This window comes from Acanthochromis polyacanthus, chromosome 15 (assembly GCF_021347895.1).
Source record: "Acanthochromis polyacanthus isolate Apoly-LR-REF ecotype Palm Island chromosome 15, KAUST_Apoly_ChrSc, whole genome shotgun sequence".
Taxonomy (NCBI): Eukaryota; Metazoa; Chordata; class Actinopteri; family Pomacentridae; genus Acanthochromis; species Acanthochromis polyacanthus.
The window spans coordinates 6315576-6333054 of record NC_067127.1 but is presented as its reverse complement, the minus strand read 5'-3'; the positions used below and the strand labels follow the sequence as shown (position 1 = coordinate 6333054).

The window sequence follows — 17479 nt, the reverse complement described above, 5'->3', positions numbered from 1 at the left end:
TGTTGTTGTTTTTTTTTGTTTACAAGATCATATATTTTAAAACTTGCAGTAGGAGCAAATAGACCTGGAGCTGAGTTTTTGAAACAAGTTTACCACAGACCAGTGCCTTCCAGCATCAATGCAGTGTGGGTCAAGCTGTGCTTCTGTTGCTAATGGATACCTGCTCTAATTGCACAGTTCAGTTTTGTCATATGTGACTCACCAGAGAAGACATCCAGGTAAGGAACTGTAGAATTGGAGTTCTTCCTTCCATAATGTGCTCTCCTGGAACCCAGGGTCCAATAAGCCCCACCTGAGCAACTCCTCTCTGGGGTTCCCTGCTCTAGGAACGTGGAACTCTCAGTGCACCAGTCTCCTGACACACTGAGAGGCCCAGCAATGGAGGAGGATCTCTGCATGCGCCTCCTGAATCCCTGGACCCTGCTGGATTCCTGTGAAGCTACATTGGGATCTGTTTTCCTTGGAACATTGGGGCTGGTAAGAGGGGAGCCAACTGGAGAGGTGAGCTGCCTGGTAGTGGTCTTAATATAGGAGGGGTGGACCGGAGGGTAGAGCTTGACAGTGGAGGGGGAGGTAGCGGATGTCCGTCTAGGCTGAGAAACAAGAGTGCTGTCAGGTGTCAGCTGGCTAAAAGACATGCTACTCTTTCTCCTACTGAGAGACAGAAAGTCCCGTCTCCCAGCTTCCTCCTCCTCCCTCTCCACAGACAGGTCCATGCTGCTTGCACTCTTGTGAGCCCCAATTGGCCCTGTCCCTGCCAATATGGGATCCAAAATGACACATGGCACACATGTGTTTAGGCCCTCTTCAGCCCCATTATCTTGACTGTGCTGCAGGTGCAGAACCGGGCTCTCCAGGTCATCCTGGGGCTCCTCGGCACTCTCATACGAGGTGGTGGTGGTGGGTGTGGTGTCTGGGAAGCTGTAGGTGCTGTTAGTTTTTGGGAAGAGGCTGCCACTGCTTCTCTCGGTGTCCGGAGCTGAAGATGGTGGACCACTCTCACTCAGTGACCCTGGACCAGAGGAATTTCTTGATATGGGTAAGTTACTGGTTTCTCTCTCCATTTTCTTATACTCATTGTTTAGTTCTTCAGCTGTGCTTTCACTACCAACAGGTGGAGAGAATAGTCCCTTATCCAGATTAAACAGCTGGTGAGATATTAGCGTGTCAGGAACTTTGCTTTCGTCAGAGGTCGACTGTTCAGAGGAGAAGCCCTTCACCATTTTCAGCACCCTGTCACTGGATGCACATTGGTCTCGTATGGCCTGCTGGATGTCAGAGAGCAGGTCTTCATTTTCAGCTGCTGCTGAGTGAAAACTGTAGAGGTCAGCATCTGATCCCGAGCTCGTCTTCCGGCCAACATCTTCTGCCCCAGACTGATGACCATCTCCGGTCAAATGGCTTGCATCCCCGTCAACATCTGAAAGCATCTCATCCGCTGACAGGCTCACCTCTGCGCCAGGCTTGAGTTCAGCTTTGCCAGACTGCGCTGACCTTCCATCTTCCAAGCTGTCATCCTTAGACAACCCCTTCACCTTGGATAAACTCTTCCTAATCTTCATGCCAGAAAACACAGAACCCTTTGACTCGGACTTAGATTTCTTCTTACCGCTGTGTTCTCCACCTCCTTTGTTGACCTTACTGTGGGACTTTTTGGATTTTTTGTCCACCTCTCTCTCGTCAGCCTCACCATCACAGGAAACATCCCCTGCTGCACCTCCACTTTTCTTCTGTTTTGTCTCCTGGTTCCCCATATTCCTGAGCAGGCGAACACCCTTGGCTAACAGGCCATGCTGCTGGGGTCGAGGCTGGACATGCTGGGCTTCCTCCTGGGCTGCTAGCGACGGTGGTCCTCTGTTGGTCAGAGGCCTTTCAGAGCTGGCTAATCCCTGCTGTCTGCCCACCACAGTTAACGGCAGCTGTGAGGATGATGCTGCCTCCCTCAGTGCTGCTGATGCTGAAAGTAGGAGGAGACTGGCACTAACAGCCTCGGGCTCACTACCACTCACTCCTTGCTCTCCACCCCTCCCCTGCACAGCCTCTCTCGCTCTCTGATCCTTTCTCTCTCGTTGCCCCTCCTTTTTATCCCCATCTGCTCCTGCATGCTCCACAGTCTTGCATAACGGGCTGCTGGTCGAACGAGCAAGGCGCTGACGCTCCGGAGTCTGCTGCCCCGGTACATTTTCAGCTGAAGGGGACAGAAATTGCTTCAGACTGCGCTGCTGGTGCTCTAAAATGCACTGCTGCTGCTGCTGCTGCTGCTGCTGCTGGTAGAGGAGCGAGTGCTGCTGTTTACGGAGGATGTTGGTGACGCTGCTCTTCCTCCTGCCTTTGAAACTGGTGGTGAAGAAACTCTCTTTGAGAAAAGGAACTTGGGTTTCCACAGTTTTTATAGTCTGCATCCTGGCCCACTTTGGTTTCATCTAGAGGGAAGCTGATCTACACAGGATGAAGTAAAGGGAGAAGAAGCAGTTGAAATTTAGTCTGACAATAGAAAAAAAATGATCTGGGCTGAGTCATGAGGTCAAAGTTGAAGGTAGACGCAAGCTGACGGATACGCTGCAGGTCTAGTTTCTTTGCAATATGTAAATTTTTTTTTTATCTTTAATGATCTGAGTGTTTTCTCTTGTTTTCATTGCTACTTGGAAAAAAAAATCACATCTGCTTCAGGCTATTAGTTACTGTAATATGCATCACTTATGTTTGCACACTTTGAAACAATGTGCTCCCTGTACATGTACGGGTGCTCTTATGTCACAGACAAAGATATCATTTCTGACTAACATCATGTGACACTGCTGGTGACAGAAAGAAACTGAAATGACCATTCGTAATAGAAATGCATGCATGTGTAGAATAATTAATCACCTGGATCAGAAATCATTTTGTGATTAATATTGCAAAAATATGCAGTTCTAGCTTTCTCAAAGGCAATATTTGCTCTTTTTTGTTCATCGTCTACAATGGTAAACTGAACATACAAAACATTTTAATTACAAATTTACTGTATAAGGTGACAGACACATAGGATTAGTATTTAAAAACAAATCAGCTAGAAACATCTCTTCAAATCAATAGTTTTTAAATTGCGTATATAGCCTGCATCAAATCATGCCTGATGACTGATTCACTTCTATGGGTGTGGTACAGATGGAGTTGAGCCATTTAACACTCATTATAAAGATTTTCTGTCTTACTTCAAGGCACAAGTCGATTAAAAGTAAGTGTATGGAACCAATTACAAGCAAATAAATGAAGTAAGTTCTTAAAATAAGGATGCAATCTGGAAAAAAAAAAAAAACAAAAAAAACGACCAGAAATGATTCGGTCACACATTCATTAAAATTTGTCAGACTTTCATAAATAACCCGTGAAAGTTTCTTATTTTGAGCCTGACATTATCAAGAGAAAGCAACAGCCGAAACAGGAATAAAATTCAATCATTTTTAGTCAAATTTAATAACTTGAAAGATTCAAAAAAGAGACAAGCTCCCTGGTTAGGTATTTTTAAAAAGAATATAAATGATGTACTTGCCTGACTGGTGGATTCCTCTCAGTGACTGAAGAAAGCAACACAAATGAGTGTTTGTCCTCCCCTATGAGCCACTTCTATGGATGTGGTAAAATTTAAACATTTTTAGTCAAATTTAATTACTTGAAAGATTATAAAAAAGAGAGAGAGAAGCCCCCTGGTTAGGTATTTTTTTAAAAATAGAATAGAAATGATGTTGTACTTGCCTGACTGGTGGATTTCACCCAAGTGACTGAAGAAAGCAACACAAATGAGTGTTTGTCCTCCCTATGAGCCGCTCCTTAGCCACGGGTCACATGAAGATGATACTTAGCTTTATCACATGTCTAGTCTCCGTGGCCATTTCCCATCAGCACACTCTGAGACACCCCTCACTAACTTCATCAGGCTGTATCATGGGAACATGCTGTAATGTGCAACAGTAAAAGACCACTCTTGTTTTTATTTAGTTTCTGGGCAACATTAGACACTCGGAGCTAATGTTGTAGCATCTGACAATGAAACAGGGGATCATCTTTAAGAGAAAATTACACCAAAACCTCCAATTGCACACATATCAACTCAACCAGGACTTTCTTTTGGTTTGGTGCACTCTGGTGCTACTTCCAAGTCCCTCCCCTCAATCAGCAAACAAGCTTCAGCTGTGTTCTCCCAACATGTCCCATTACCTGACATGTCAGTGAACTCAGTATTAACTGGAAAAACTACAGGGTTGTGATTTGAGTTGACAAAGAATGTTAAAGTCACCACAAAAAGAAAAGAAAGAAAATATTGTTTATTTGAACTTGGATTAGATTGACATTGAGAATATTGATAATTTTGCAAGAGCTAGTAGAGAACTTCCACTATCACCTTCCTGGACAGTATTCATCTTTAGAAGTTCAAAAAAGAAAAGGAAAAAAAAGTGAAGACATTCTTGCCTAAGATCTGCAGATATCTATAGAAGTTTCTGTCAGTCTTGACTCCATGAAAACTTAACTCAGTGCCCTGGGCGAGGAAGGATGTCAAGCTGTCAAAAATTCATTCAAAGGCAGATAAAGAAAAATCTGGAGAAGTACATTAAAACTTTCAAATAGCAGTTTCACTTATCTGGACAACTCGGCACAAAATGTAGAGAAAGTTTTAGTGTATATACTTTGAATTTTATGGGGATTCAAGTGTAATGCGACCAACCGTTAAATGCTCCAGCAACCATAGCTATGACTATTAGTGTAATTTGAATCAATTAACACTGTAAAAAAAAGATAATGTGCTAATATAATCATGCTTATCAAGGGGTCACTTATCGTTTCGACACAATGAACAAGTTGCTTCAGAGTCTAGACTTCGATAACAATGAATATATTTGACCAAAAAAATGAAACAAAATCCTATTTTGGAGGTTTTAACAAGCAGCTTGTAAAAACTATCATTTAATAATGGCAAGAAACAGTGAACATACATACAGACATGATATTATACAGTTAGTGTAGAGGTTTGTGGCATTGGTCTCTTACTGTTGCACACCATGACTGTGTAAAAATATCAATATAGAACAAATAAAAACTGATCACACAACAGCCCTCTCCCTTAAACTCTGATGGTAGAATACTAACATGAGACAATACATCAAATCTGCAACACAGACATAAACACGGAGACACTCACTAGCATTAGCAACTCAAACTGGTCTGACTGGCTGCTCTGATGCTGAAAGATTCTGTAAACGTGAGACAGAGCAATACTCAAAAAACCACAATCACATGTCAGCCTACCCTGCAAATAAAGGTGATAATAAATCAAAACATGAATGACACAGCTGTGATTTGCAACATAAAAAAACAAATCATTTTGGTCAAAAAGTTTTTGTTTATTGACTTAAAATATGAGTATGTTGGCATACTGAAAATGTTGTTTTCACCATTTTGGTAGTTTACATTTCCAATGTTTAAGTACAAAATAACTCATATTTTGATGAAGAACATATCATGTCATTGGAGAACACTGTGTTGAATGCAGAACAAAAATATCCACCGATGACAGGAATGGGATATTCTTAACATCTCTGTTGCATCCGACATAATCCAATCTACTCTCACCGTAGCAAGTCATAATACAGTCTGTCCGTTGCCTTCGGTATCTTCTGTATAATATTCATAATGTAAGGTTTGGGTGTGATAATGCTGCAAAATACTTTCAACTGAAGATAAAAATAGTATAGAGTGCATGACAAATCCAAATCAAAATGAATTCTTCATCTTCATGATGACTCTTGGTGGTCAGTATGTGGTGTTTGTCCACTTTCTGTATAGAAAAAAACCTGATGATGCTGTAAACCAAGACATCTGTTCTATATACAAATCATTTGCTGTAAGTCTCAACAGTAACTTTAAAGAAGAAATGCTTCATCCACAAATCATAGGAAAATAACAAGAATCACATCATGACAAAAATGTGGTACCATCAGTGTTTGTGGTCATGCTTTTACTACATTTTTAATTTAAATTTAATGGAATATTTATAAGCCAATTCTTGAAACCAACAGGCTTAAAGCATGAATAATTGATGCACAATAATTGCAGTTTTGTTGTCTGCATATTGGTAGAATAGGATTTGATACTGCCGTGTAGAAGGTAGATTGATGGCCTCTCTCCACTAGAGGCTGCCATTGCTCTACTATGAAAGATGGTTGGCCTTTTACAAAAGAGCTCCCTGGACATTTTGTTTTGTAGAAATTTAAAAGATAGTGTAAAATCAAAACACACGTCTTCATAAATGGACATCTTTGTGTGCGCAATAACCATTGTGTATCAGATCAGAAATATCCAAAGGTACACAAACACAATATAATCATTACTTTTGACAGAAAACCGCAAGTACATAAAACACAACCAATGTACTTATTGTCTCCACCATAAAAACCACAACAATCACATCGAACACAACAGCAGTTCACTGACTGTAGTGCCACACAGAATATTCACAACTCAGTTCATCAAAAGAATCATTTTCAGACTGGCTCAAAAATCTCTGGAATATCTAGAAAACCAAAGATGGATATCACAAAAATAACAGATCTCTGTTGACTGAAAGTAAAGACACAAGTTAAGAACTTTTTTATATTCCATCAGACACAGGAAAGCTATATCCATTTAGAAAGGCAAAGTACAGAAGTTCTGATAAAAACACATGCCAGTCAAGAAGATGGCAGGGAGAATCAGTAAAATGCAGAAGCCTGTGAACACAAAATAGTTTTTATCTTGGCTTTCAGTGACACATTACAGATACATAGTTTTGTTTGAAATGCAAAACCACTCTGCACGTTACACATCTAGCTACCCACAGAGAGAAATGATAAGAAATGTGAATCCCCAAACCCTGTGACAAAGACAACCGTTCCATTTGTGTCAATTGCACTTCAATATTTCTCCTGCAAAGCATTTTAAAGCCCTTTTCTATTGTTTTCCGCTCAGTTCATCTTCTCTCAGCTGCACTTGCATGAATTGGTAAGGAGTTCTTCAAGGACAGAGGCGAAAGCTTTCATCTCTGGACCTCACCGTATGCAAACTGTCACGCACATGTACAGCCTTGCTAAATGAATGCACCAACACAAACATATACCGCAAGAGAAAAACATTAAGGATCTCTAGGCAGAAGAAACTCCACAGAAACAAGTACATGGATGCTCCTTTCTTTTCCTTGTCCTATGTTTCATCTTTCAATTTTGTTATCAACCATCTGAACTTTCAGTCATTTACGTAGACTCCCTGGGAATCCTCCTATGGAATACCACTGACTGCCTCTGCTGGAACTGTTGCTTCCTCCTTTTTTTCTGGTCCCAGCGGCACAACAGTATCATCTTAAATGTTGTACGGAAAGTCTTGTTGCACAGGGCATAGCACATGGGGTTGACCGTGCTGTTGACATAGCACAGCCAGTACCCTACTGCCCACAGGGTCCCTGGGATGCAGGGATTTTTACAGAAGGCATTGATCAGTACCATGATGTTGTATGGTGTCCATGTGATGATGAAAGCCAAGAGGATGGCGCTGAGAGTTTGAGCTGCCTTCTTCTCCTTCACTAAAGACATGCGTTTCCTCTTGGTGATCTGAGTCCGAGCTCGGGCAGCAAAACGCTTCGCCATAGCCGCCTCTTTGAAGGATAATGGGACTGAGGGGGATTTAGTGGCTGTGCTGGTGGTAGTGCTGTCAGTGGCAGTGGCTGTTGAGCTACCATCCAGAGAGGCTTGGTTAGCGGCAGCCTGGATGGTAGACATCGACTGAATCTTGCGTGAGCAGAAGCGTTGGTGGTAGCTATTTTCTGAATTGTTTGCTCCCTCTGGAGTAATAGTGGCAGTGGTGTTGGTGGTGACTGATGAAAGGCTGTCTCGGTTATACTCTGCTCCCCTGAGGGGATCCTCCTCTGAGGCTGCGTCCAGGTCCTCACAGGAGGTTAGCTGGGAGTTGACAGCAGCCTTTATACCAGGTAGGCTAAGGACAATGGAGAAAATAGCATGACTCTGGGAAATCATCTCTCTTCCCCCACAATCCTCATCCTCTGAAGACCCAGACTGGTCCAAAGAGATCGCAGCATCGTTGTTGTTCCAGCTATCACTGCTGCTCTGGTCTGGATCGCCGTCTCCCTGCCGGGTACTACCAGGTCTCCACGAACGAATCCCAGGCCAGCAGTGGAAGCGTCCAACCAGCTCTTGACAAGTGCTCTTCCGCTTGGACAACCTGGTTAACTCATAACTGCTGCAACTTCTAGAACTTCCTGTCTGACGGACAAAACTGGCTCTCTCTCCTCCGTTATTCTGACCTTTTTCACCGGACCCACCACGGCCACCCGAACCCTGCAACCCAGCCAGCTCTTTTGATCGGTTCTGTGTTTCCTTGTAAATGCGCCAGTACAGAACACACATTATTGTCACAGGCAGATAAAAAGCCGCCATGGCTGTGCAGAAGGTTATGATGGGCTCGGAGAGGAACTGAATGTAGCATTCATCTGAGGGCACTGTCCTTTCACCCTTAATATACTTCCATAGCAGGATGGCTGGGGCCCACAGAACGAGAGACACAAACCAGGCTAAGCCGATCATGATCCCAGCTCGCTTTGTGGTCCGTTTGGCCCGGTAGGTCAAAGGCCGAGTGACTGAAAAGTAGCGGTCAAAGCTGATAACCAGCAGGTTCATAACTGATGCATTGCTTGCCACATAGTCTATAGCAAGCCACAGGTCGCAGGCCCAGGTGCCCATGGCCCAGTAGCCCATCACAAGGTAAGCTGTGTAGAGGTTCATGGAAATGACTCCTATGATGAGGTCAGCAACAGCTAAGCTCAACAGGAAGTAGTTATTGACTGTCTTTAGCTGGCGATTAACCTTGAAGGACACCACCACCAGGACATTGCCGATGATGGTGACCAGTGACAGCATGCCTGTCAGCAGGACAATGAGGACAACCTGCCACACAGGGTGACCACCCAGAGAGCCAAGGACTGTTTCATTCCCATTTGGGGATTCTGTGGTGAAAGAGTGGTTAAAGAGTGTGCTGGTGGAGGAGGAATTATCATCCAGAGTGTTCCCATAGAAAACCGTCCAGGGGACTCCACTGGTTCCTCCTTGGTGGAGAGCATTGGATTGCGTGTAGGCTCCGGCCGCTGGTGGTGAGGTGTTGGCAGTCAGGAAGAGACCAGGGTCTGTGCTGTTGGAGCTCATTGTTATGTTCTGGCATTATCTAAAGAGAGAGAGACAGAAAATGGAGGTAGGAAGGGACACAGAGAGGGAGGGAGAAAGGACATGGCACATAAGGGGAAGTAGAAACGGGGAAAGGACAGAGAGTGAAATGCAGAAAGGATGTGTGAGTAGTTGACATTCCTATTCACATCCAGTAGGTGAGGCTAGAAATCTATTCTACCAAGCTGTATAAATAGGCAATATTTAGTTCTCATTTGCCTCCTGTAAAATAATTTCTTGTAACTTTGTTTGTGAACCATCTGTATGCACACTGTAAATGCACTGCAAGCCGTATATTAAATTATGACTTGACATTTGCATCAACAAGGCTAGACAGCGAGAGCAAATCAGAAAGAGAGAGAGAGAGAGAGAGAGAGAGAGAGAGAGAGAGAGAGAGATTGCAATCAACACCTGCTTCTTATGACACCCAGCAAATTGCAGAGACATTTCACTTGCACACAGGTAATATATTTTCCTATCCTTGTCAAGTCTGTAAAGATGTCTGTATTGAAACTTCATCTTGCAAAACATTAGACCTCGGGGCAGGGGTGGTTTTCTGCCATCAGATCAGATGTAGATTTGGCACATCGGTGATCTACATTCAAAATTTAAGTCTGGTGTATTGCTACAGAGTGAAACAAAGAAAGTGAAGACAGATTTTAGACAGAAAGAACTATGTGGAAGCAAAAACCTAATGGTGAAACAGAGTGAAAAGAGTATTGAAAGAGCTAATCTAGCAGAGGAATCCTGAAAGAACATGAGTGCTGTTTTTTTGTTGTTGCTGGATTCTGAATTACTTCTCGATGCAAAGGCAAACAAAAAAATAGAAGATCCTGCTGTTTCTGTCAAAGCGTCTTTTGTTCATTTGATAATACGATGAGATACTGCCTGTTTGTAAAGCAGCATATTCTATTCACTTCACGAGTTTTGCTGAGCAATCTTTTGTAATTACTCTGGTAATTTGCATTTAGATGCATGCACGCATGTGTGTTTGTGTAAACAAAGTAATGAAAACAGATGCAACAACAACAACACATGGAGTCAAGTGGGGGACGTAGATTTCCTCAAAGGTGTAAGAGCAGAGTTTGACTAGTATTTTGTAAATCCCTCTTCAATTTCACCACATATTTATGAAATAAGCAGATTTGTATAAAAGCTGGTTGCATTCTCTTTGTAATTATTTATTTATGTCTGTTGAAATAATTATACTTAATGATGCTAAAAATAACTTTAAAATACGTGCTTTTATGTGATGTATTTCGGGTCAACATTACAAAATTGGGTTTTATAGCTCAGGATTAAATATAGCACCAGAGCTCTGTTAGGTAACAGTGTGGTAAGTGCCTTATTACATTTGTAAACATGAAACAGGATGAAAATTGCTGCTTTTTTCAACTTGTAAACTCCACCAATCAGTACTCAAATTTCAAAGGGAAGAACATGGCGTTCTGCTGACTATTATGACAACGGCTCATTTTAGGCTTGACACAAACCGGAGCTAGTCTGTGTAGGCTCTGTGAAGAGACTAAACCGTGTGGGACAAGTATAAATATCTAAGCCCCCCTCTTCTAACCCACCCAAACCACTTACATGCACCATTTACACAAATATGTAAGCACGACCACAGCAGTCCCACAATGTCTAAAATGTGAATCGCACACATAGTATCTCATCCCTCGGGGAAAGGCATTTGAATCTGAGCGATGCACCTGTGCCCAGACACAATTTCAGACCACCCACAGAGCTGTTAAAGAACCCCAGTAGCCAACAGCATCTCATAGCCGTATGTGACACATCGCGCACACTGCTACTACTATTGTCAGGAGGCTCCCCGCTGTTTCTTCCGTGGACATGTATCGCTTCATCCATGCACAAACACTGATAGTACGCACTTCACACAAGCTTATGTTACATCACAGCAGCACTCACTGTCACAAACATGCATCGTGTGTTTTATATCTGCATGGAACTATTCACTGCATCCATGCACAGAAGCACAAATGAAACCCATTGACTGTGTGAAAAACAAAACCAGACCAACACAAGAACAACAGCACCTGGGAGAATAAAGGGAAAGAAATGCAACATCTATAAGACAGAGCAAGCTTAAAAGCCTCTTAAGAAAACAAAGTCGGCTTTAAACTTTTTTTTTTACAAAGAGCATGTGTGGCAGTACTGTGCTGCTAATGAATGTTAAACATCTTTTAATTGGCTTACTGGGGCAAAATGTGTCCATGTGAAGATAAGGGCCTAAACAGTTGGGAAATCAGTCTCTAATCTGCTACCTTGACTTGCTGTAAACACAGAGGGTGGATAAATGAGTTTAGAAAAACAAATGGTGTATTTTTTTTAAGAATGAAAGAGGAAAATTCGGACAAACATTAGAGAGTTGCTCAGTGTCCTGTGTGAATACAACACAGAAGGAGGAAAGTCCAGATCCTATGGGAAAAGGCCAAATGTCAGACTCTTTGAGAGTTGCAAGACGAATCAGAGCTGGAGCTGGTGGGTCAGGAAGTGGCTCAGATGCAAGTATATACCGGAGAAATCACACTGCCATGACAAAACCATTGTAGTTACACTGCTGGTGCTTGTCTCGTTGAGTAAACAGTCCAATATGCAATGTCAATGCTGTATGAGTGTTTATATATGCTGTATGTGACTGTGCATAAGGGCATTGTTAACTAGCGCTGCTCTGTTTCCATGTGCAACACTGACTTATACCTCAGCAAACATAATTACACATGAAACAATTATGGTTTGCTGTTGCTTCCGATTGCAACGGTTATCTAACATAAATTTACATCTGCAGTCCCCTGGGAGCAGAGCTGGCTGCACAACAGAGGGAGAGTTGTTTTCATATTGTTTGTTTTCCCCTAAAATTGAAAAGCCCTTTCAGATGAAAACTCTATGCGACAGATGACAACATCCTTTTCCGACATGGGTGGGCTGGACCTTTGCAAGCAGCTGCTATTACGGTAAAGCCTTTATAGAGTCTTGGTTTCTCTCTCTCTCTCTCTCCAAGTCAGCATTAAAACCCTATATCTTAAGTTTGACTCCCAGGCACGTAGGTGAGCGAGTTTCAGGTACACAGACAGATCGATACTCGTTTACTGCGTTGTAACACAGCTTGCTCGCTGACATTTTGAAGAATTTGGCCCGGCAGGGTTGGACAGCACAATTCAAGCTGGGTCCAAGGATCCATCTGAATGATTGGGTGACTAATATCTGCTCATTTCAGGTTTCTATTTCAGGCAACTAATTTAACAGAGGAGTGATAGAGGCAAATGATGTCCAACAAGCCAACGATGAGCTATCTTGACAAGTGCTTCTTATTAAAGGTTAAAGCTCCAATAATTTCAATCTTAAAAACCCCTTCAGTACCATAACCTTTAGTTAAAGAGATCCAGGCTTTATTTTCCAATTATTTACACAGGGATACAGCCAAGGAAGTTTAATTAATAGTGTTGGTGATTTAAAACAAAGATTATCATCAGCTTGCTTTTGTCAGGCTGCCATGTTTTAATGTTTACTATTTGGTCTCCCATTGCTCATTTAGTGCACTTCTTGCTGGAGCCAGATGTAGAAAATCTAGAGGTGGATAGGGATTTTAGCAGTTATCATAAACAGGCAATATTTTAAAAACAGCTCAGGCATAAGCAACCTCAACACAAAAAGATTGCACTCACAAACAAGGCAGAAATACATTCAGCTACAGAGGTGGAGAAAACTGATCAGAAATCCCCTAAATTGGAGTGGAATTGTCACATATTGACAGATGAAATCAATGTTTTGCGTTTACAATCAGGAAATGGGCAGTATCATAAGGGGAGTCAGAACTAAAATAATGCTTTTAATTTAATCTCATAAACATGTATTGTGAGAACAGTCCACTAGATCATGCCAGAACAGCCTCTTCTGTTCCCGAAAGCTGGATGATGTGATGCTGCACGATAAGAGATAACGCTCCGAGATATGCCCCGCCTAATGCAGGTCATGCTGAGTGAGGGTGGCGAGGGTGCTTGTTTCAGGGTGAAATGTGATCAGGAAAGTAGTGCCACAACACTGACTGCTCTGTGGAGTTATCGATTTTGTCTTTTGTGCACGGGGAAGCAGTCTTGCTGGTAAACACAAACTGGAGCAGCCTGACCGAGGCGTTTTATCTTACATTTGCAAATGCTACACAAAAAAACTGATGCAACAGCTGCAGTGGCATTTGCTAAAATTAGACTTAAAGAAAGGGACAGCCCCAAACACATACAACAACAGAATGTTATCTATGGTAATGGGACATTAGTTAATATCGTGGCGTGTTGGTTCACTAGTTTGTACTGAGGAGGATTCTGGGTTTGAACCTGCAGGTCAACTGGGATCTGGGAAGTGGGGGTGTACAGTTTGTCCAGTTAATCCAGTTTATTGTTGGTCCCGTCTCCGTGTGAGTCCTAATCATCGACTGGTGTATTCCACCTCTCGCCAGTGTCAGCTGGGATAGACTGCCCCCTACAACCCTCTACAGCAGGTGAAGCTAATGGATGGATAGACAATAGCTGACAGCTTAGAGGACACAAAACTAATATCTTTACACATTTTACCCCCAAGTGGAGTCTAACTATCCCTTGATCCAGACACATAAACACACCGACAACCACATACAGTGCAGGTCTGGAGGTAAATCAATAAATAGATGTTTCTATAGAGGTATTCCTGGAAGCCATATACAGTACGTGTAACATAGACCACAAAAAGTCTCTGACTCTGGTAGCCCAAGCAGCAATAACATTACTCTCTGCAGATATGTTACTCTTCAGCACAGTTAAAAATGATCACTTCAAGAAGCTAATAAAAGTTATTAATTAGCTATAAATTAGATCCAATGATCTATCTACCTGATTTCTCTGAGCCAATTAGCCACGAGACCCCATTCATAGAGGTTCAGTGTAATTCTTCCCTCCTCCACCTCATCTGGGTCATCTTGGGCATCTCAGCCAGTCTCCATCAGTTATCTGTTAACTTTGCTTTACCACCGTCAGCGTTTAGACTCCGGTAGGTCCTGCCCTCATCTCCTATCTTTATTTGGGATTCAATTCTACAGTGTTCCCTCTCGTTGTCTAATTGCCAAAATATTTTGATCCAGCATGCTCAAGTCTTTGCAATGAGCTTTTGTTCTCTATTTTCATAAGATTTCTCTGTATTGAACCTCCAGATGTCCATAAAGCCCAACTTTGCTGCTTTTCCCATCACTTCTGTCACATGGTCAAACATCGGCCCTGCTCTGACAATGTATTTTGCAGACTCATAAATGGTTTCCAACATCCAATTTCTCCAAGGACCATAGTCAGGAAACAATTATATTAAATTAGAGGAACAATGCAAATTTATTAAATCTAACTTTTCTATTACATGTAAAACATATATTTTACATTGCATAAGATGGAGGAGGATTGATCATGTTCTTCAGAAAAGGGGACTTTTGCACAGGATGAGTTAAATCTATCACATGCTGGTGTTGATGGGGTTGCTGCCAAAAGATGGTGGCAAGGGTTGTGAAACAGCACAAGGCCATCTGTCAGGTACTTACTGTTGACAAGTACAAGCATTTAGTGCCTTCTTGGCAGGAGATAGACTAGGAGTCTATGAGCAAAACTCTTAAAGTTCACAGATTTCCAGTCAGTCAAATCTTAAGTGAGTGCGTTACTGTGCAAAGCATTTAGAGCAGCTCCCCTGAACAGAGGTGAGCATGGTTTCTGGTGGTGGAGGGCGACAAACATCAAAAGAGGTTCGAGGGGAAGCTGCACAGGAGGCTGCTGGGATTCTACCTGGCAAGAGGTACAGAAGTTATTCATCTAGTATTGTAAAACTATTCACTTTAAGTGCTTTGAATCTGTACATTTCTGTGCATCTGTCAACAGAAGATCTGACATTCAAGAAAGTAACAGTGTGACCTGTTGGAGTGGCTCATAAACACCGACCCTGTAGGAGGCAGGGAGAACAATTCTGTTCAAACATATGAGTGAAGCTGTCTGAAGTAGTCAAGAAGTCAAAGGATATTCAATATCACATTACAAGTGAACTGTTTGACTTAAGGATGACCACCTATTGAACCAAAATCTTTCTGAAGAGAGAAAAAAGCATTTTTAAAAAAAGCATGACTAGAAAAATGCAGCCTTTCCGTTTGTGACTGTGTAGGGTGCAAAAAAATAAACATTCACTTCTTTCTATAGTTAAATGTTTAAAATCTAAGGCTTCTAGACTGGGGAAGACCTCCATCTGCTCACTTTTAGTCTTTATTTCAAACATGTTGATCCCTACAACTGTCTCGAAAGCAAATGTGTTCAAATCTGAGTATGTGCACATACACACAAGATTTCATAATTTTAAGTAATACATAACCTACCAAGACTGGGTCAGAGTCTTTTCAAATGCTGTTTGCCTTTTCCCAGGCGTTAGAAGTCAAGAAAGCACACATTCAACTTCACATACAGTATATCTCTGGAATTTATGGGAGACACACAAAAGGCGAGATCATTTATGTTGTAAATCCAATTGACCAGAAATGCCCCTCTCCAAAGCAGCAAACTGCTCATTCCTCATCATCACAGACAGTAAGTTATCACAAAGAGTAAGTTAAGTGAAAAACATGAGCTTCTCTGCATCCAAGTAGCAAACATTAGAGAACGAAATAAAAAATTATCGGACTTGATAACCAGACCCTCTCCACAGTATTAAATATTCAGGGTTGATGTGCCACAATAATTTGGACGACATATCAAGACATCAGGACATCCCCATATGAAATAAATGAATGGACGATAATGTACAAATTAAATGTTCTTTCAATTAATTTACGTCGCCAATTAGCAGGATATATGTCGTTTTTGATAACCGAATGATAATAATTGGGATTACACTGGATTTTGCTAATATATGGAAGCTGAGTTTGCAGTTCTGTAATAAACCTCCTGTGTATTCCAATGCAGTTTTGGACCACTTTAACCTAAGCATTGCACAAGCAAAATGTTAAATATATTGGGATTCTTTCGTGTGGGGATCATGAATGTCTGTACAATTTCATGGCAATCCATCCAATACTTGTCAGGATTATGGGTGTCATGAGAGGCAACATTTCTGTACCAAGTCGATCCCAAAATTCTGAAAACATGACATTACTTGGTTTTCTATGGTTGTGGAAGTATTGAAGCTATCACAGACTCACAGTTCATCTTTCATGATCAAAATGACATATTTAGATTTTTTTTCCAATGAAAATAATCAATTTATGCCTTAAAACATAAAGATATCTCAGTGTAGCTCTGTCTCCTCAAGGATGCATTGATCTATGGATAATATGCAAATTATTCCTCCACCAACCACTCCCCTGCAATCATTTAAGTGTCAAACTACTCTATGCTACACAATAGCATGTCGCAATACTGGACTGATTAAGTCATTCATGTTTGAACTGGATTCTAATGACACGAGCCTTTGGCCTGACCAAGTTACTAAACAGCTAATAAAGTCTTGCTAATGTTATATAAAGGTGTACACCCTCTCCTTTTGCAACTCTGCAATCAAAAACAGAACTTGTATCTTCTTCTCCTCTGATACAGAAAGTTCCATCCTGCACAGTTGTCAGGATCGGTTCCCTAGGCTTGTTAGCTCTTGAACCCTGAATCTGTATTTTGAGACCAGATTGGCACACTGCTAGCCTAGCCACGCTACACCCATGTTTCTGACGGCACAAGGGTCGAGGGAAGCTCGACAGGGAGGGAGGCGGGCTAAAAAGTTGTCTATCAAATCCCTCTGCAGCAATTGGGTAGGTATACAACCAATCAACGCAACGAATAGGCTGACGTAGTTCCGAGAGCACCGGCGGATTGTGGCTAAGTCCCATTAGCTTCCCAACCAGCGGAGCCGCGGAGCCACGGAGCCAACTGGTATATTAAGGATTTACCATATCCCGTCGGCATAAGTCCACATACGTCTTTCTTCTCAATGAAACACTTAAGTGCCGTCCTTTGTTTATCTTTCAAGTTGAATTTTAGCTTTAAATCTTTAAGGGCTGTGGCCAAAGCCGAGTCGAAAGATAACTGTTTATTGTGCACTGGTTGTTTCTGTCAGAATCGTCACGCCTCTGTCGTCACTTCGTTACGCCCGCCTTTGACTCTACACTTCATGGTGATTGGTCCGGCCAGTTTTAGGAGAATCCAGCCTCGAGCCTTATGGAGGGTAACTAGACCCAC

The 17479-nt window shown here is 42.1% G+C and overlaps 2 protein-coding genes across 6 annotated transcripts in view; both read right to left on the bottom strand.

Annotated features, from left to right (window-relative positions):
* fmn2a (formin 2a) overlaps positions 1-2417 on the bottom strand; it is a 38734-nt gene extending 36317 nt beyond the window's left edge. For both annotated transcript variants that reach the window (XM_022198363.2, XM_051960062.1), the window contains exon 1: positions 203-2417. In XM_022198363.2, coding sequence (XP_022054055.2) covers positions 203-2402 — 2200 coding nt within the window. In that variant the 5' untranslated portion in view covers positions 2403-2417. The remainder of the gene's footprint in view (positions 1-202) is intronic.
* Positions 2418-5360: 2943 nt separating this feature from the next.
* The window catches only part of chrm3a (cholinergic receptor, muscarinic 3a), an 81194-nt gene continuing 69075 nt past the window's right edge, over positions 5361-17479 (bottom strand). For all 4 annotated transcript variants that reach the window (XM_022198362.2, XM_022198361.2, XM_051960073.1 and 1 more), the window contains one exon: positions 5361-9243. In XM_022198362.2, the coding sequence (XP_022054054.1) occupies positions 7266-9224 (1959 nt within the window). In that variant the 5' untranslated portion in view covers positions 9225-9243 and the 3' untranslated portion in view covers positions 5361-7265. The remainder of the gene's footprint in view (positions 9244-17479) is intronic.